The 18453-nt window shown below is 50.3% G+C and overlaps 5 protein-coding genes across 5 annotated transcripts; 1 reads left to right on the top strand and 4 right to left on the bottom strand.

Annotated features, from left to right (window-relative positions):
- Window positions 1-568: 568 nt before the first annotated feature.
- Window positions 569-1453, top strand: M431DRAFT_528732 (hypothetical protein; the record flags this gene model as incomplete). The annotated part of the gene is made up of 1 exon (XM_024920746.1): window positions 569-1453. Exon 1 carries the CDS (start codon window positions 605-607, stop codon window positions 1451-1453), a length of 849 nt encoding a protein of 282 aa, XP_024777570.1. The 5' UTR covers window positions 569-604.
- Window positions 1454-1733: 280 nt separating this feature from the next.
- Window positions 1734-4306, bottom strand: M431DRAFT_2935 (hypothetical protein; the record flags this gene model as incomplete). Its single annotated transcript, XM_024914111.1, has 4 exons — window positions 1734-2050; window positions 2109-2690; window positions 2749-4096; window positions 4151-4306. 4 exons carry the CDS (start codon window positions 4304-4306, stop codon window positions 1734-1736), a joined length of 2403 nt encoding a protein of 800 aa, XP_024777569.1.
- Window positions 4307-5611: 1305 nt separating this feature from the next.
- M431DRAFT_78633 (hypothetical protein) lies at window positions 5612-7056 on the bottom strand (the record flags this gene model as incomplete). The annotated part of the gene is made up of 3 exons (XM_024922724.1): window positions 5612-5976; window positions 6046-6568; window positions 6658-7056. The coding sequence occupies 3 exons, from the start codon at window positions 7054-7056 to the stop codon at window positions 5612-5614; spliced, it is 1287 nt and encodes a 428-aa protein (XP_024777568.1).
- Window positions 7057-10384: 3328 nt separating this feature from the next.
- On the bottom strand, window positions 10385-12864 carry M431DRAFT_109786 (hypothetical protein). The gene is made up of 2 exons (XM_024911729.1): window positions 12248-12864; window positions 10385-12169 (listed from the first exon to the last, which is right to left on the bottom strand). Exons 1-2 carry the CDS (start codon window positions 12798-12800, stop codon window positions 10422-10424), a joined length of 2301 nt encoding a protein of 766 aa, XP_024777567.1. The 5' UTR covers window positions 12801-12864; the 3' UTR covers window positions 10385-10421.
- A 232-nt stretch (window positions 12865-13096) lies between these two features.
- On the bottom strand, window positions 13097-17320 carry M431DRAFT_517508 (hypothetical protein). Its single transcript, XM_024920331.1, has 3 exons — window positions 17152-17320; window positions 16943-17092; window positions 13097-16805 (listed from the first exon to the last, which is right to left on the bottom strand). Exons 1-3 carry the CDS (start codon window positions 17266-17268, stop codon window positions 13593-13595), a joined length of 3480 nt encoding a protein of 1159 aa, XP_024777566.1. The 5' UTR covers window positions 17269-17320; the 3' UTR covers window positions 13097-13592.
- Between the last annotated feature and the right edge of the window lie 1133 nt (window positions 17321-18453).

The following is an 18453-nucleotide window of genomic DNA, read 5'->3' as shown; positions in this document are numbered from 1 at the left end:
CATGAGTTGCGTGCTTTTTGTCGATTCCAGCCGAAGCTCGCAATGTATAATGCCTATTAATGCCTATTTCCTTGAGATATTCCCGAGTCTTCCTCTCGCGACATGTATGTATCGGGTTTTGTACGTAACGCCGCGGACAGATTTCTGACCCGAATTTGTAATTCAGAAGAGCTTTTGCCCTGCGAATCGATGTGATTTATTAAGCGTGAACCCTTTGTTGATGGGTTTTGTTAGTGGGTAACTTTGTTCGTCGACTATCGTGCCCATCCATGCACTTTCCTAATCGAGCCAGATTCCAGCCTCGGCGTTGACATATTGACAGAGAAGAGAAACTCCCACATTTTGATACTTTTGATGGAGTTCGATTCAGTTTTAGATGTTTAGTCGTCTTAATCAAAGGAACTCAACATTGAGCGGAGACAGTAGAAAAAGAGATGCTCTTGTTAGAATAATCAATGTCGATGTGATGGAAACAAGCCCCTTTGAAGCTCTTATAAAAGGAACAAGAGAACCTCAATCGTCAACCATCCACATAGACTCATTAGTGTGAAACCCAATTCAAACTAGCAAACTAGAAAAGAAATCCCAAAAAGAAATCTCAGCCATGTCCTCCACCGAAGCCATCATCGTCAACAAAATCACCCCCGCCTACTGGCGCGCAACCTTCAACAACGGCACCCTCAACCTCTTCGGTCCAGAAGGCCACGTCGCCCTCAAGAAGCTCGTCGAAGACCTCGAATCGGACAAGTCCGTCCGCGTCATCGTCTTCGACTCCTCCAGCCCAGACTTCTTCATCGCCCACGCCGACATCCTGCGCGTCGCTGAAGAACCTCAAGGTCCAGGCACAGGCTTCGTCGCCACATGGGCCAACCTCGCCGTCCGCATCGCGAGCCTTCCTGTACTTAGCATCGCGGCAATCAGGGGTTATGCGCGCGGGTTCGGCGCCGACTTCTCTTCTGCGTGCGACTTACGCTTCGCCAGCCGCGAGAAGGCAGTCTTTTGTCAGCCAGAAGTCGGGGCGGGCATCATCCCCGGTGGCGGAGCCTTCGAGTTGCTTCCACGAAGAGTCGGCCGCGCAAGAGCACTAGAGATCCTCCTCAGCTCAGACGACTATAATGCTACCACGGCGGAGCTGTACGGATGGATCAACCGCGCCATTCCAGACGCCGAGTTCGAGGACTTCGTCGACAAGTTTGCTCGTCGAATCGCAAGTTTCGACGCTCAGCTCCTGATCGAGACGAAGCGTGTCGTGGATTCTCGCTGGGGGATGCTGAGCCAAGTCGATTTCGCTGCTGGAATGGCCCTTTTTGGGGAATCTACCAAGTGGCCCTCTGCTGCTCGTATGAAGGCCCTTTTCGACAAAGGCTTGCAGAGTGATGAAGAGGTTGAACGTAATTTGGGTGCGGTCATCGGAACTGTCACTGAAGAAGACTTGAGCAAATATAGAGAGTAGATAGAAAGTGCCTAAAGAAAGTGAGTTGCAAATCACTTGTATCAAAGGAAATTGAAGGTCTCCGGCTTCATGTCAATAAAAATATTTCAATTCATCGCTGCGTGTACGCCAAGTACCAGCAAAACAAAACAATAACGCCCTACTTCTGAGGATTCTCCATGACCTCAAGGATGAGAAACAGACAACAGATAGAAAAATGCATATCCAATGATGAAACATTAAAAAATGAAACGAATGGGCAAGCAAACATGACCATCTTCGTAGAAATAACATTGTCTTCTCATTTCGAATCAGCCGGTCCATCGGTCTTCACAGCCGCCTTGGGCTTCTTCTCCAAGAAATCGATTTTTTTGCTAAGTAGCTTTCGCAGCTCGGGGGTTATCACCCTTTCTTGCCTTGACGGCGCCGTATTAGCCTTGGCCTTTGAGGGAGGTTGTTTAGCTGCGTTGGTGTTTGATTGACTTGGGCTTTCTGTTCTTGGAGGCGGGAAGTTGTGTTTCTTGTCGACTGCCTCAACCAGTCGCTGGAATCGGCGGAAAAGAACCTCAGCGCGAATCAGCGCTGATTCGAGGTCAATAGTACCAGACAGCTCGTTCACTAGATAAGATGTCAGCAAATTTGTTATATAACGAGGGTAGAGATTTTAGCAGCTCACCATATTTAAGAACCTCATCAAACGCTTGCAGATGTGTCATGATAACATCCCTGTGCTTTTCTAGGATAGCCAAGGCAATGAAGAGGTGGAAGCTTGAGGTGTAATAATCCGTCCACAGGCACTCCCAAAGCTTAAGCACGTCCAGCCACTCAAATTCTCGCTTGTACCACACCAGTATCATGCGGAAGAAAAAGAAGAAGTTGGTGCTGTCAGTCTTTTGCAGATGATCCCAGAGCTTAGGGTCCATGAAGTGAACAAGTTGGTCCAAGGCCAGCAGCTGGCCTCTCATACCTGACTGATCTCGCAAGAAATTGCGCTCCATGCGATCCATGAACATCTGAAACGCCCAAAAGGCCACCGCATCATCTTGGACCACGGCATAGATTGGTGCCAAGAGATCCGACATGCCTTGGACATAGCCGAGCTCCTTGTTGTACTCGTTGTATGTCAGAAGCATCTCCTTCATCTGCTCTAGGTGAACATTGGTGCCAACTTCAGCAAACGGTGAGTTTGGATCCGGATGAGGAGTATCTTCTCCATGGAAGATGGCGACGTTTCGATCAGTTCGATGGACATCCTTCTCTGTAATGCAATCGTTAGCACGGTAGTAACAATACTGCTGGTCGAAGCTGTTGCTTACCGATACGCCCGCGTTGTTCACGCCACCATTCGCCGTCCTCTCCCTCTCCTCCCTCTCCCTCTAGTCGATTCCACCAAGATTGCTTGAGCTTGTAGTACTGGTCTCTCAAGGAGGCGATAGTAGCCTTTCTTTCATCAAGCGTGCTGTACCACTCGTACACGCCCAACAAAAAGAGCCAAGCTTCTTTCCTGACTCCGTCATCGGCGTCTAGTCCGCCGTGAAAGATGCGCTCTTTGACTTCATCAACAGAGATGGATAGTCGCCCAGTCTCGGGGTCGAAAAATGCATCCCACTCCTCTATCGAGAGAGGCTGTTTTCTGTCTTCAAACGACATAGAGTTTGATCCATCAAGAAGCTCAAATTCTCCGACATCGGTATCTTCAAGCTCCATAACATCTCGAACAGTCCAGATTCTCTGTCGATGATCACGCTCACTCTGCTCTGCCATACCCATCGCCCACCTGGCAAGATATATCCTTGCGCTGTCAAACTCGTCTTGGAGTGTTTGAACCTCAGGGTTTTTGAGCAACCTTCGCATTTGAGGGGGCAGGTTTGGATTCTCTGACAAGTCATGCGCCGCTCTCCTGGTCAAAGTGGTTACTTTGCTGAACTGCTCCATGAGGCTCCAGCCTGTCTCCTTGACAAATTTGATAAAGGGATCCATCTGAGCATCTTTGTTGCTTGAGCTCCCGGCCTTGGCCTTTCCTTGTGCTTTTGTCGTTGCCATTTTAGCGCCAAAGCTTTCCAGATCTTCTTTACTCGGCTCAATGAGATAAATGTTAGGCTCCGCCCCGGACCTCTCAATCTTGATATATCTCCTCAGCCATCGCAGGACTTCATCTGCACCCCAAAACATCTGGCCGCTCTCGCCAAAAGGATCGAAGTTGTCCCGAGCCAGCTTCTTCTTCTGAAGAATGGTGCTTTGGCACTCGTCATCATGAAAGAACAGGGCGGGAAAGCTGTCGCCTCCGCGAGAGTTTATGATGATAGAGCCATACCACCAACCCAGGCTCGGTGGTCGGACCATCAGAGAATATATAGCGCTGACGGGGATGGCAAATGCGTAGCCGCCAACGGAACTGCCGTGGGAGGTCACGGTAGGAGGCGGAGGGACAAGGTATGACTGTTTTGGAGGAGAGTCGGCATCGGAGAGGTCCACTTTGACATAGATGCTCGCCGAGTCACCGAGCGATGATTCGGGAACCCAAGCAAGAAGAAGATCCGACGATGCGATACTATTTGTCGAAGATGACGTAGAGGGGCGATCACGCCTCGGTCCCTTCTGCTGTAGGAGAGCTATATAGCCACAGATGTTGTCTTTTGCGGATGGTGTCGGATGGACGTAGACCTAGCCAAATGTTAGTTATTGTAAAAAGCATCGCAGCCGAGCGCATCAACGCACCTTGCTCTTCGAAAACAGCAGCTTCACTCCTCTCCCGGATTCCGTGTGAGTGATGGTCTCATAACCACCCTCTTCATCATCGCTCATGGCGTAGAGGCTCCCGGTCGGTGAGGATGGTCGGGCAGAGCCACCCTGAGAAGCCTGGCCAGACGTCATGATGCGAGTGTTTTCTTGGTCGATATATCGTGATCGTCGTTGACGTAACCGCTAGCTTTGCGACAGCAGAACCTCAAGCGGCCTATTCGCTCGCCGTCTGTACAAGGCCGTGAGGAGGGTAAAAGAAGAGAAACGAAAGAAAGAAAAAAGAACAGAATATACGATGGGATGCTCTGGAGAGATGCCTAAGAAACGGAGGCCTGCAGCAGTGTTAAAGGATGCATCTCCAAGAACTAAAAGTCGTTTGCGGAATTGAGTTGCATGTGAGCAGCTGAATGACGATCCCGAGAGACGCGCAGCGCATGTGCCCCGCCACCATAAGGTCACCCGCAGAGGGGCTGATGCCTGGGTACAGCTACCGGAGATCGCAGCGGCTTTTGCTCGGGGGCATCGGTAGCGGTACTCGGTGTGGCGTTTGCACAGCAGTGGCCAGGTGAGGCGGCCATTGTGTTACTAGACTAATTGCAAAATCGGACTTCTCTTGGCCTTATTTAGACAATGCCTACGTATTGTCATACGCGGAACCACATCATCATCTTCTTCTCCGGTAAGATTGGCCAGTTGGTTGTCATTTTCCTTTGTCTTCTTCTTCTCCTTTCTTCTCCTTTCTCTGCTTCTTATATTCTAATTTATATTGTTATTACAAAGCCTCTGTGGCGCATCGTTACTCAACGTCAAGGGTATGCAAGAAATAGAGAAATAGAGCGAATCGAGACATGATCAGCATACTCCATACAGAAGCAGACAATCCGCCCATACCCGCCCATTCCCGCCCATTCCCGGCACACTAAACTCATCTTGAATGGCGAGCCTATTTTCTTCATGTCTAGGGACTATTTCTCTATTGCGGGACGTCTACCCGAAGAACGGAGCCACTGCTTGCTCACCAGGGCAACATGAGCCTCAACCACTGCCCATTTACGGACATCCGTACACCATCGTGTGGCAGAGTCCTTAAAACACCGCGCTTGGTATTTCCTTTGTCATGGAGTTAATATTTAACATTATGAATACTTTATCCCCCCTGAAATGAATACAAACATATGTATCTCATGCCTCCATAACCTCAACGACGACCAAACCGGCGGCCGTTGATGCATTGATGCCTTTTCATAACGTGTCCTCCCTCCCTCCCTTCCTCATAGGTACACCGTACGCCGAAATTCGTTTACCCGCTTTATCAAAAAATCAATCATCAAGCGTTACACAGCCGAGAAAATCACGTGTATCTTGCCCAACCTCACCGATAACCAACGTCAAACCCCAAAACCCCAAAATCTCTTCGAAGAAACAACATTGCGCCTTCTACACGTCTTCTGATAGGAGCATCGAGTGATATTCCGGCTCAGCCGCAGTCTCAGGGTCGGTGTAGTTGACGGGCTTGTGAATCCGAACAACCCACAGGAAATAGTCCTCGATAACACACAGGTTCAACAGAAGACCATTTGCGTTCCAAGCAATGCCGCAAACCATCGCTCCGGCAACAGCGTCCAAGATGAAGTGGTTGGCGGTTGCAACAATGGCTGTGAAGATGAGTGCTGGGTAGGACAGGCCCAGAACACCGATAGCCACGCGCTTCCAGGAGTTGGGTCGAACTCCATTGACGGGGAGAGTGGCAACTGTCAAGCCAACAAGGAGAGAGTAGCCAAAGTGCAAAGAGGGCATGGCAGCTATCAGAGTAACGAGGTTAGTTCGCTGTCACTGACATGAGACGAACGGGGATATCGTCAGACGCTTACCATATTGATTGCAGAATCGGTTCGTTGTCCAAACGCTGCTCTCGCCCGCGTTGCTGTGAACGCTGTCGACAAATCCGAAGCTCTTCGCCTCCGCAGCGTCAGGTCCGTTATAGTTAGGATCGCTCAACAGCCGAGGTGGCATGCAAGGCCACAAAGTGAAGACGACAAATGCAATGAGGTTGCACATGGCCATTGTTCGACGCCTAGCTTCATATAAAGCAGGTCCAGCAGATATGATATCGTGTCGGGCTCTGCTGCTCGTTCCCCGACGCTTTTGAGAAGTAGTGAGGTAGAACAAGGCTACCAAGAAGAAGATTGTTCCAGGAATATGAATAAAGGAGTAGACTCTGTTTATCCAATGCAGCAGAACAGGGCGCTCCAAAAACCACTGTTGAAAGGCCACTTCCCAGAAGATACCGAGGCGTTGTTCTAGATGAACCAGCTTAAGGGCATGCTTTCGCGCGACATGGACAGTTCCCTCGACAATGGTGACCGCAGTAAACGCTCGGCCCAGTTGGTATACCTATCGAAACAGCGAAGAGAGATTAGTCTTACGGATCACGGATCACGGGAAAGTGCGATGCAGCGACAGATATCAGCGGTTCGACTTACCCAATAGATGAGAGCCCAGTACCACGCTTCAACAAGGAAGGGAAACTTTTGGAGTACTCGACTCAGAAGTCGATCCTTGAAGACGAGAGTGTTCGGGGTTGTAACAGTCTTCTTGAATCCGAAAAATCGAATGTTTCGCCGCCGGGATGTGAGAGACCAAGGCGACTCGTCCTCAGATGAGAGGGTGGGCGACGACGACCCAGAGCTCCAAGTAGGGCTGCCGCTATCTGTCGACGTTCGCCTCTTTCCAAAGTCATCTCGTCGTTTGTGACTGGTACTTCCGCCAGCCCAGCCTTGTGTCCCCTTCCAAAAGTCATAATCTTTGTTCCTGTTGAACCAGGCACCGCCAAAGAGAAGCGACACGACCACGAATGGCTCCAGGAACGCACCGACAGCCATTATGAAAAGAGCACAGATATTAAAATTATTGTCGGCTTGTGGTAAATACATTTAACTGACAGGAAAGGATCATTGAAAGAGTTACCAGCTCTTCAAAGGCGACTTCCAAGATGAAAGAAAAACGCCAGATGATGATGACAACGAGAATCAATCAATCAAAGGACATAAGGGGAGAGGAGTTTAAGAAGGACGAGGTAAGAAGACACAAAGAGGTCCAGCCGGCTTGCTAAGCAGAGGACCGGAGGCGATAAATATGAACCAGGCACTCGAGCTATGATGGAATGCGCGACCAGTGGATTATGGAGCAACGCAGGCACGTACAGGTACACGAGCAACAGGACATCACGGAACAGCGCCACGGGGAACGGACTTCTTTTGGGTACCAGCGTCGGCAACTCTCCCATGCCCTTGGTTCTACTGTCTCGTAATCACCAGCGGAGCGTGGCGTACAATGGCCACACATTCGTCGCAAGTACCTGGACCAATTCACATACGGAGACATACAAACCTCGGCCCCGAAGCCACACAGGGATAAGCACGGAGGGAGGGCCTTGTGTGAAGGGAGGGCCCTATTCAGGCTACCAATGAAGCCGCCGAGGTGATGCAGCGTCATGAATGTTGGGCTAATGGTATCATCTAGGCGTGATGGGTATTGGGTTTTGGCCACACACCCTTGCTACCTCGTACCTTGCTTGCGGCCTTCGCATTCTCAACTCTGACTTGGCAACGTTCCCGAGAGCATCTTCAGAATTATCTTGCCATGCTGTCAGCATCTAGCCCCTGGAAAGACAAAATTCTCCTTCCCGATGTACCCGTTTACTTACGCCCAGGACTTACGAATATACGATACTGCAAACAAGAAGGGCAATACTTCTTCAATGGCGAAAGGTTCGGGGCCTTAGCGCCCATCCGAAACCCGGATAGGAAAAAAAAAAGTCCTAATCTTTCGGAATGGCGCTCATAGAAAGACGCCGAGACCCTCTTCTCCATGCTCCAACACCTGCCTGATATCCGGGACCCATAGTATAGAGTGATGGAGGACAAGGGACGGTCTTTTTCAGCAGCGGACTAACACACAAAAACATCCTTCGCCTACTCGGTAACAGTACCCGTCTTCTTGGTACTCGTATTAACCACCATTCAAGGTTCTCCTGCGAATCACGTCGAAAACAACGGCAACTTCATGCCGGTCTGGCGAGATGAAGTCTGCAGCCAGATATTGCTAGGCCGCAATGGGCCAATGGGTTGTTATCTCATCCCACGGAGGTTCCAGCTCGAACCCGGTCTGGTCCCATCTTTCAGCAGCTGTCGCGTGCCTCTGCTCCACATCTCGGTCTTGACTGGTCCGTCACATTCGGCATGGGTGGGTGGCACAGTATCAATATGGATCGTCTACTGGGAAGGGCAGCGGTTGCTGTGTAGATGGTGTTGATGGTGTCGCGTGACTTGTGTGTGTGAGGAAACGAGAACGAGAGAAGACCGGTGCTCACATCATAAAGCTTCCCTCCACGACTGGGCTATAATCGGCTTTTCGATCCGGATCCCACCCAGGAGAGGCAAAAGGATCGTCGACAGCCTCCACGAACGGTGCTCCAAGTGGCTTACAGGATTTATTCTAACGCAGGAAAGAGCCTTTGCTCGCAAACGCACTGTGTCGAAGCTCAACTGCCGATTTGTTTTGTCTTCTTGCTACCTCCGCGCGTCTGCGGCAGCCGAGTTAAGAGGTGGATTCTGACTTTCTAGCGCCACAAAAGCTTTTGCCAAGACCAAAGGTCGTGCCGTCTTATTCGGTGAGTATAGTCTGGCAAAGTCAATTGATTGGAAACCGGGGTTTTTTCCTCGTGCAAATGCACAAGGCGTTCTGGGCACCGCGTGGCCTTCGAGGGGAACCACGAGCACGGAATATCAACCATTGGGTATCTCAGGCGGCGGAAGAGGCCTTGAAGTCGAACCCAAGGATTGCAGGCACATGAAGCTCTGATATGAAGAACCTCTTACACATAAAATTCTAATATTGTGGGCAGCAATGGGTCTCACTAAGCTTCTCCAACTCAAAATTCTCCCGGATTGTCCGGAAATTGATACCCTTAGTCGTTTACTTCACTTACCCGTTTGTCGGCTCTTATTGACGTCCGAAGTCCGCTTAGCTCCCACACGAGTTTTGCAATCTGTGGCCCGTCGAATCGAATGAGCACGTGCTCTTGTTGCTTGTAGTGTTTGTCTCGAAGTCCGGGAAAGCATGTTAGCGGCGGAAGGCTGGGTGCCGTTTCTTCCCCGATGACGTTGAAGTTACTTGACATGGGAGTGACGATCAGAACGATTACTATTCATCCGAATCTCTGATTACTGAAGGAACTCAAAGCATGCTCCCGGCGTGACGATACTCGTGACCGCAATTGCGAGCACATCGTAAGAGATGACAAAGCAGTATCTAAACTTGGTACCTGATTCTTTGACTGGTTCGCCAAGATGAGCCCAAGCCAAAAGGGGGGAGTACAATGATATCGTGGGGATCATATAAAGCATGGACGGACGGGAGTGGCGTTGCGGTTCTCAGCGGCACCGTCCTTCTGAGAAGTTGTTCGACTGCTTTATTTCTATCAGTTTGCGATGGTCGCGATTGACGTTGACCAAGTACAGGCCTTCTTTATCAAGGAGCCTTGGAAGCTGGTCTAGGACGGATTGGTCATCAACTCTGCTACACTTTTCTTGGCTTTGCTGCAACTAACAAACAGAAACAGCATTAGCGGTCGAAACAAACCGATTCAATTGGTTTGTTCAACGCTGCAGCGATGAAACAAGCCGATTAGCTGCTTGACGTCGATTTCCTGCTTGCGATTTGCGCTGCAAGTCTGATATCGTGCTTATTCCCCCTGCGCCGATCTTCTCTGCTCAGCCTCTCGATTGCCGAGATAGCGTCGATTCGAATCCTTCGAAGCACCAGCGCGGATCTTTGAGACTGATGGCAAAGCTGGGCAAATCCCACGCTAATACCAAGTTGCTGTTAGACAGCTATTAGACCCTGTTTCTTTTCCATTTCAGATATAATCTGCGAGCGGAACAAATAGCCCTTGTCGGAGGTTTTGTCCTTGCCAAATTAATGTTGACAGGCACGCTATACTAGAGCCTTCTCCACCGACGACTTCCCGTGCACCACGATGTCACTACTATCCTAGTCTCAAGAATCGTTTCCAGAGCACTGGCGCCGCCATCGTGGCTGTGCTTAGCAGATCTAATCAGATGCATCGGGAGCCAGGACGTTACTCCTATTCAGCTCTGACTCCTCGCAAGGGCTGCACTCCATGTCTGCTTACACTTGGGCTCTTAGGCACGATGAACGATTTCAATCCCCAGGCTACCTAAGCTTAGACGATTTTATATGTATAGAAGCCAGTCTTGGGGTCAAAGTCAACGAATTCCCCGTCTCTCAGAGCTTCGTTGCCATCTTGCCTCACATCACTTATAAGCTTTGTGAGGCCATCGAAGTAAAATCGAGTCGATCCAATCCGTCGGAACACACCTTTCTCGTTTGCTGCATTCCGGACAAGATCCAACAAAATGGCAAATCCAGAACCATATCCATCATCCTTTTCAAAATACCCTATCATGAAATACATCTCCCGGTCATCCACCCATTCGTCCAGCCTGCCTTTCCACGTGTCGAGAGAGAAAGCTTGCCCGTCATGCTTCCACGCTTCCGTACCGTCGCTCCGCAGGACCCTAAACCCGCGATAGAATCCGTTCTCCTTGTGGTCCCTTGGCTTTTTGGCCACGCGGATTCGAAAGATTGGGCCGTGGAGTATGATGTAGCCGCTTTTGACTGGGCCGAATGGCCCTCCTTCTGTTACTACGTTTACATCCACCAGTCGCGGCATGCCTTCGGTTTGCTCCTCTCGCGTCTCCTTCAGCGACTTGCCATCGTGGAAACGTACCAGTCCGTCTATAGAGGCCCATGACCACGACGGAATCACGTACTCCTCGTCTTCGGAACCTGGCTGGCTCACATGACGCTCTGCGTTCTCCCCTGTGCTCCAATGCAGGCCGAAAGGCAGATAACTTCGCCATGCGCCGGCGACATATTCACCAGGTTTGTCCACGGGCAGGCCATTGATCTGACCGAAGAGCTGAGCCACTGCTCCAAATGCCACCAGCTTGTCTTTTCTTTTCGTCAGGGCTCGTTGATTATACTGAGAAGCCAGATAATCCCAGAACCAAATATCCGGAGTATGGGTTCCGCGACGCTTGTCTATGTTGAAAAAGGACAATTTATCCGGCCAGGTGATGCTACCAGGGCCGGTGAAGAACCTCGTTGGATTGGTAGATGTCTCGCGGTAGATTCCGTCGCTAATAGTGTTCCACCACCATTCACCATCTGTGCAATGCAGCACGCGTGGAGACAGCGCATATTCTTGATAAGTCCACCCACGACGGTTTAAGGGGGAAGAGACAATGGTGTTGTCGAATTCTTCGTACCACGGGTTGGTGATTCGGAGCGTCTGCCCGGGCTGCAGCCCCCATTCCTGGATGAATCCGGTCCACGTCGGGCGGACGATGACGGTTCGAGGGCGAGGGCTTGGTGACAGACCAGTGGTAGGATTTTTGGAGGCTGATGCAGCAATGGTGAGGTGAGAGAAAGCGTATACGGAAGCCATACGCTGTGCCTCGTGGAGCCAGTCGGAAGCAGAATCCTGAATGATGCAAAGGGAGTCGATCCAGAGATATGAGACACCAAGCTCAAGAGTCAAAGCCGCGGCATCACGAAATGTTGTGGGTAGGTCACTAAACGCAATCCCACTGGTAAACTCGGCCAGCCTCGATGCGATCAGCTGAATGGGCATAGTATTGCCCCAGCTGTGAGAAAGGGCAATATAGGGGGTGTTGACGTCGAGCGAAACGTTGGCTCCATCGATTAGTCGCACCGTCGGATCAGGCGTCCCGGCAGTCAGATAAAGAAGGCGAGTCGGGAGCTCTCGAACAAGACTCTTTGGCAGATCCTTGGCAAAGTCGCTCGTCTCATTGAGAAACCGGTGAACTCGTTCTATGGTGCTTCCTTGATCCATCCAATCAATGTAGTGCTTGTTGTCCTCCTTGGACAGGTCTAAGTTCTCGTCAGCTCAAAGTCACTACTACTAGAGAGGCGAAAGCCATTATCCCCTCTCATCTTATCTTCTTTGCTAGGATTTGAACTTACCATGAATGTCTAGGGAAATATCCTTCACGTTGCCCTCGCGTTCTCCTACTATTGGATTCACATCCATGTTCCTATTCGCCGCCCAATCCGCATAAACATGATACCGGAAGATGAGCCTGCTTGTCTTGTTCTTCTTCTCAGTGTATATAAAGACATAACCTTTGGCCTTTGCAATCTCCTCCTTTGCCCAGGCGGCCACACCATATGGCTTCCGCCCCTCCATATAGTCCATGCTGATATTATTCCGCGGGTGAAGAGCATCAAGGGACAGAACCACCGTCTGGCACAGCGCACACGATGCCCCCGACTTACGCAGATCCTCAACTGAGTGGTGCGGATACGAGAGCGTCGGCGGGGCGCCGTTGCGGTGCACGTACGGCTCCATGCCGTGGTCGTATGCCGTTCCGAATGCTGGTTCCGGGTTGAACGGATCGGGTGGAGCGTTTGGCCTCTTGATGGCCCTCTTCCAGCCTCGCAGCTGAGGCCCCCATCTTCCGGCGAAGATGCCGGTGCAGACATCGCAGAGAGTGGACGTCGGGATTGAGTCTGCCATGATGGCTTCTCGTTTGCTTCCTAGCGGGAACGCTTTGTGTTGACAACTGCTGAAAAGAGCTTTTACAATACAAGAGACACAAGCAAACGAGATATACTATGCAGTATAATCTCTAACTATACACTTATACAATAAAAAGACATACGTAACTGCGTTAACTAAGGCCATTGCTGCCTTGCTGGCTGCATGAAACACCGCAGCTTTAAGCCGCAGGGGGCGGAGTTTTGACGAAATCTGACCTGCGTCGAATGGTCGCCGATCATCAATTATACCACAACACGGGAAGCGGATTAATTGCTAAGCTAAAAATAAGCATAGTCGAGCTTCGTACTCCATAATCAGTAAACGACTATCTAATTATAGAATATTTGTAGAGGATTTCTGGATGATATATGTGACAGAACATGAAATGAAATGACTCATCGCATCAGGTGTAAATGATTGGCATACGTACAACATACAGCAATACCATTACATGAACAAGTAATAACTTGGATATGGGCAATATTAAGCAATTGTAGCCAATCATCCTGAGCCTCCATTTACTCCTTGAACAAGTTGATTCATCCAACAAGTATAGAAGTAAACAATTTCCAGATAAACTCTTGAGTTCAAATCCAGCCCTTTCAGCAATCCAACGCCATAAATCCAATTAGCCATGCTTTTTAAATCATGCATGGCTTCTAATACCACCGTGAAACGCACTCTATGTGCTAGATTTGAAGCTCCACCCATTAATCAGAAATCCTCTCCAGTAACCATATTCCAAGACGCCAAACCAATCAATGATTCTCAATTCTTCTCCCCTGCGTAATCCATCTCGTCTTCTTCTGCCATCCGCCCAAGAATGAGGCTCTGAATCATAAGCTCATCGCACAAAACACGGACATTCCTCGTCGCTAATGGCCCTTGAGATCTCCGCCGTTTCTTCCCCGTAGGCCCGGATATCGTGAGCACTGATTCGACGGTGCCGATAGATTCATCCATGTATAACCAAGTGTACGGTTTACCTGCCTTATCATGCGCATCTAGTAGTTCGCGAGCTTGCTGTATCGTTGAGACCCATGAGATAGACGGCCCTAGTGCCTGGGCGAGAAACATGTACGGCTTCTTCTCCACGTCGCCCTTCTTCTTCTTTCCCTCATTCCGTGTTCTTGATTCATCCACAATTGCAAGGAGTTTTTCGCCTGCAAGTAGCTGCGGTCGTTGCTCAACCATCTCTACGAGTCTAGCATCTCCTGCATCGTATCGGCGTAAGCATCTGGATCTCACAGCATTCCCTAAGACGGCCGATGATCCAGCTGCAAGAAGATAGGGCTCCCAATCAATCAGAGCTCCCTTGTTGAGGCAAGTCATGACCCACTGATATGCAAGACAAGGTAATCCCAAAGCTAATGCCTGCATGTATTTGACTTTTCGCGAGTGACTGTCTGCTATCAGTGCGGTGAAACCATAGCTTAGACTTGGTTTAGATAGACTGAGAGCTTCTCCATCCTCAGCGACTGGCACATCGTAGGTGCTCATGACAGTAGAAGGCTCAAATAACTCTTCAAAGCCAGTTTCCAAGATGAGACCACCGGCCTGCTTAATCTTTGTCTCCAGGTTTGCTCGCGTCTTTTGATTCCCCTTGTCAGGCGACATTGATATTGCAAATACCATGCCTTCAAACAGTCTTCGTCCGCGAAACGTAGATCCAATGCTTTGTTTAAATACTCTACTGGATCGCAGTGAGGAAATACCTAATTCAACAGCACTGCTTGACGGCGATTGTTGCAGTTCATCGGTAGAACTAGGCTCCAAACGCGCAGATCGCATGCTCGTTTTCGTCGGCTTGGCAGCTTGCTGCGGAGTCTTCTCACCTGATTCCCGTCCCGGATTTCGAGCCCGCGTCTTTCGGCCCTGGGCCGGAGAAGGTACGCTGTCAGTGGACTTTGGTTGATCAAATACCGGGGAGGCTTGTGTATCTGGCGTATTTTTCTCAGAGATCACTGGCGTTGACAAGGCTGTCAAGCTCGACGACGTATGAGCCCCCCGATCTACCGCACGACGGTGCACGGGTGTGAGAGGCGATCGCTCGCGCATTTGATTCCGAAGTGATGTTGCTACTGTCGCTGCGGAACGCAAGCTTGGAGGGGATGACTTCGGTGGCTCTGATTCTGTGTTGCTTGTCTGCAATGGCTCGCCCTGTTTAGCCAATCTGCGAGTCACAGCTGATCTAGTAGGTACAGCAGGTGCATCGCTGGGAATCTCAACCCCTTTCTGAGCTTCAGAATCTGGCTCAGCTGATGCTCTCTCGTTAGGTTCTGAAGAAGTAACGATTCTTTGCCGACGACGGCTCTGTGCTTGTCTACCGTAGATTCTTTGCGCATGTCGACGAGGTGGAGGCAATGATGAAGTATGTAATTCGTTAGGGGCCTCCTTTTCTCTCACTTCATTCTCGATTAGCGGAGGCAGCTCGGGTTCAGAGGCCACTGGAGGATCGCGCTGAGCTCCTACTGATAAAGATCTCACAGGGCTAGTAGCAGGAATCATCTCCTCAGAGGGTGCCTCTTTGCTCTTGCCTGGTCGAATAGCTGCAACTCTTTTGCCGCCATCGCCCACTATTGCATCCCTTGGAGTTGCTTTGGTGGATCCGGCTGATAGACTCTGTTCAGGCAAACTTGATGCTTTGCGAGAACTGTGTAGTTCATTGCCAGTATTAGCAAGCTCCGTTTGGCCTGAGCTTGCGTTTTTAGTAGAAAGTACCTCTTCCTCACCACCCGAAGACAGCTTTCTTCTTTTTCGATTCCGACTTTCGCTTAAATCTCTCCGTGAAGGTATCTGCACCCTCACCCTCTCCATCTCTTCTGCAGCCTGGCGTCTTATCTTCTCCATCCTTTTCTTATGCCTCGCTCTTTTACTGGCATCGTCTGAGTCACTGTCGATGGCCTGCGGGACCTCCACTACTGCTTTGCGTTCTTGTGATTTTTTCATTGGCTCATAATGAGCTTGGGGTTGTCGATTCCCGTATGGCCTCAGCGGCTGCGCGGTCGGTGATTCCGGGATCATATCATCTTGAGCATCTTGATCACCGTCCAAGGCTTCTTCTTGGATTGGAGACACCCTAAGTTTCTTGGTGTTTGTAGTGATATTATTCGGTCGACTAGGGCTCGATGTATGCACAACGGTTGGTGAGGACACATTGTCGCGGTTCCTCAGAGGAGATGTCTCGATTATGTTCAAAGAAATCGCATCGGGCAGTATGTTTGGTGAAGGCCGAGAGGATGTAGGGCTGTGGAGTTTAATCGCAGAAGTCACCACAGGAGTCTGCTCAAAGAGTTGCGTTCCTGCAAAAGGGACGCCGGCGTTTCCGTTGTGCTGAACAGCAAAAGGATTCTTCGGTGGCATCGGCGTCTCTGGTAGGAGAGCGCCGGGCTTCAATGGAGTGTAGCCATGGCTTGACCGCTGCTGTGAAGTCAGGTCTGGCACCCTCCATTCGCCACGAGTATTTTCGAACCCTGCATCTTCCGAAACTTGAGACGAAGGCCGCACGCCAGGGCTCAAGTTCCCAAAGTTGACAGCGCCGGTGTCGTCAGCTTGCAGCGTCCGTTCACGCTCGTCATGCGAGCGCAATGTATCAGGCGGTGGGCTCGACCGCGGAGGTCCGTAGAATTGGCCATAGTCCCGCTCGACATTGAGTTGCGTAGGTGTTTGCTGTGACGTGTCCATCCTTTTTACTTGTGGCCTACCGGCGCCAATTGGCACGGCAGGGGGCTCGTGGCTCTGGTTGGAGGTATCGTGGTTGTGCGGAGGGGATGGAGAATGTGCATTTCGGCCGAACGGGCTGCTCGCGGCTATGACAGCATCGTCCAAGTCTTGTTCGCGGGACCCTGGTCGCGACGTTGGTTGGTGAGTCCGGGGGTCCTCGCGTCCCACTCTGTGAATTGTGCCTGTGCCTGTGAGATTATTCACATCGCCGTTGGGAGTGGCAACAGATCCATGTGGCGTAAGTTGCCGTTGCTGCTTCTTTATTTTTCCCACAGGGTTTTGTCAGCTTTCACGTGTCTCTCTCGCTGTAGTAGTTTTATTTCCATCAAACGCAGCAGTCATACGAGAGGGCCGCTGCATAAAGAATGAATACGTGCTACGGGGCTTGCACAAACCTTGGAACCATCTTGCCGATGAACAGCTTGCCTGGGGCTTGAAATGACCAAGTCTCCATCCTCAGCCTCAGCATCGTCATTCTCGACGCCTCCTGCAACACTGCCGCTCTCTATCCCGGTCTGTGGCTGCAATGCAAGGGGCTCGTGATACTAATTGGTCAAAATGCTGGTCAGCGCGCGAAACGACCCCGGCAAGCTGAGGTACGTACCGTTGCGGCTCGGAACTCTGCATTGAGAGCATCGAGAATGGCTTGGCTGTCTTGCGATTCGGGATTTTCCTCCAATACCAGTTGCTCAGCTCGCGTGAGCGGCCGCGATCGGGTCATTATGATGGCATTGTCTCTTGATATAGAAGATTGAGTAGCAAAGCTCGAGTGCAGTCAAGAAAAGGATCTGGCGGGGCATTTGGGAGAGAAAGGGAGTACCTTGGGGAGTGTCTCTCCAGTACGCCACAATAACGCGCTATCACGTGCATGAGCAGTTCAGTGAGTTACCTGACCTGGAACTAAATGCTACAGCTCTCTAGCTATTGGCATGGTTGCCTAATTAGAGAGAGTAGTGGCTACTACTTCAGCACCTCAAGTTTGCTACCCAGCATTCACTACCTTATATTTAGAGCCATCTAGGCAGTGATAATAACACCAGACACTAGAAGAATATAGCAGGTATAGGTAGTAACGAACATTAGAATAGATTAATGATCATAGTAGATGGGTAGTAGTGACATTCCCTTAGAAAGGCATTGTAGTTAGAGTTAATCAGATGGATGGTATGAATCGTGCATAAATGGACCTGTAGATAGTGGCACCTCAACTCTGTATCTTCGCTCAATCAATCAACATCATGATACTACCTAGTAGACTTATCCAAAGAAAATTATCATTCATAATACCAACACTATACTTTGAGCAATCCCATGCAAAACACCATGCCACAAAGGAAAATGGGTATAGATCTCATCTCATCCAAAATCTCTACATCTCATACGCTGTATATCATGAATACTCGTCGTCATCATCATCCCCCCAACCACCTCCGGAATAGTCTATGGGAGACTTGCCAGCCCACTTATTATCTTGTGAAGCGGCAGTCGGTTTTATCGGTGTAGACGGTCCAGAGAACAGCGGAGCAGGGGCCATACCATTCGGGAATTGCTGCGTCGAGCCATCGTTATTGCTATGAGCTGCTGCTTGGCCAATCGCTTGGTTATTTGATGGCAAAAACTTCAGATCAGACGATATCGTAGAGACTGATGCCGCATCTGATGCATCACGACTATGCATTGTAGAACCTCCTGGCACGGCTTGTTGAAATTGCATCTGCTGCTGAGCCATTGGAGCTGGCTGTCCGCCTTGAAAGGCCATGGGATATTGTTGACCACCAGCTTGCATATGGAATGACTGGTTTGCACCGGGCATTGGCTGTGGGATGGGTACAGGTGGGAAAGTATGCTGCGGCTTCTGAACCACCGGGCTCTGGGCAGCGGATTTGGATCCACTACTCTTGAACCA

Source organism: Trichoderma harzianum (assembly GCF_003025095.1).
Source record: "Trichoderma harzianum CBS 226.95 unplaced genomic scaffold M431scaffold_3, whole genome shotgun sequence".
Classification (NCBI taxonomy): Eukaryota; Fungi; Ascomycota; class Sordariomycetes; order Hypocreales; family Hypocreaceae; genus Trichoderma; species Trichoderma harzianum.
Note: the sequence above shows the minus strand (reverse complement) of the source record. Positions and strands in the feature narration are given on the sequence as shown.

Coding starts and splice junctions, on each gene's coding strand:
- M431DRAFT_109786 (XM_024911729.1), bottom strand. CDS start 12,800: ATGGCAGACTCAATCCCGACGTCCACTCTCTGCGATGTCTGCACCGGC. Junction 12,170..12,247: donor TATTTCCCTAGACATTCATG/GTAAGTTCAAAT, acceptor AGTGACTTTGAG/CTGACGAGAACTTAGACCTG.
- M431DRAFT_517508 (XM_024920331.1), bottom strand. CDS start 17,268: ATGACCCGATCGCGGCCGCTCACGCGAGCTGAGCAACTGGTATTGGAG. Junction 17,093..17,151: donor CAGAGTTCCGAGCCGCAACG/GTACGTACCTCA, acceptor TTGACCAATTAG/TATCACGAGCCCCTTGCATT. Junction 16,806..16,942: donor ATCGGCAAGATGGTTCCAAG/GTTTGTGCAAGC, acceptor GGAAAAATAAAG/AAGCAGCAACGGCAACTTAC.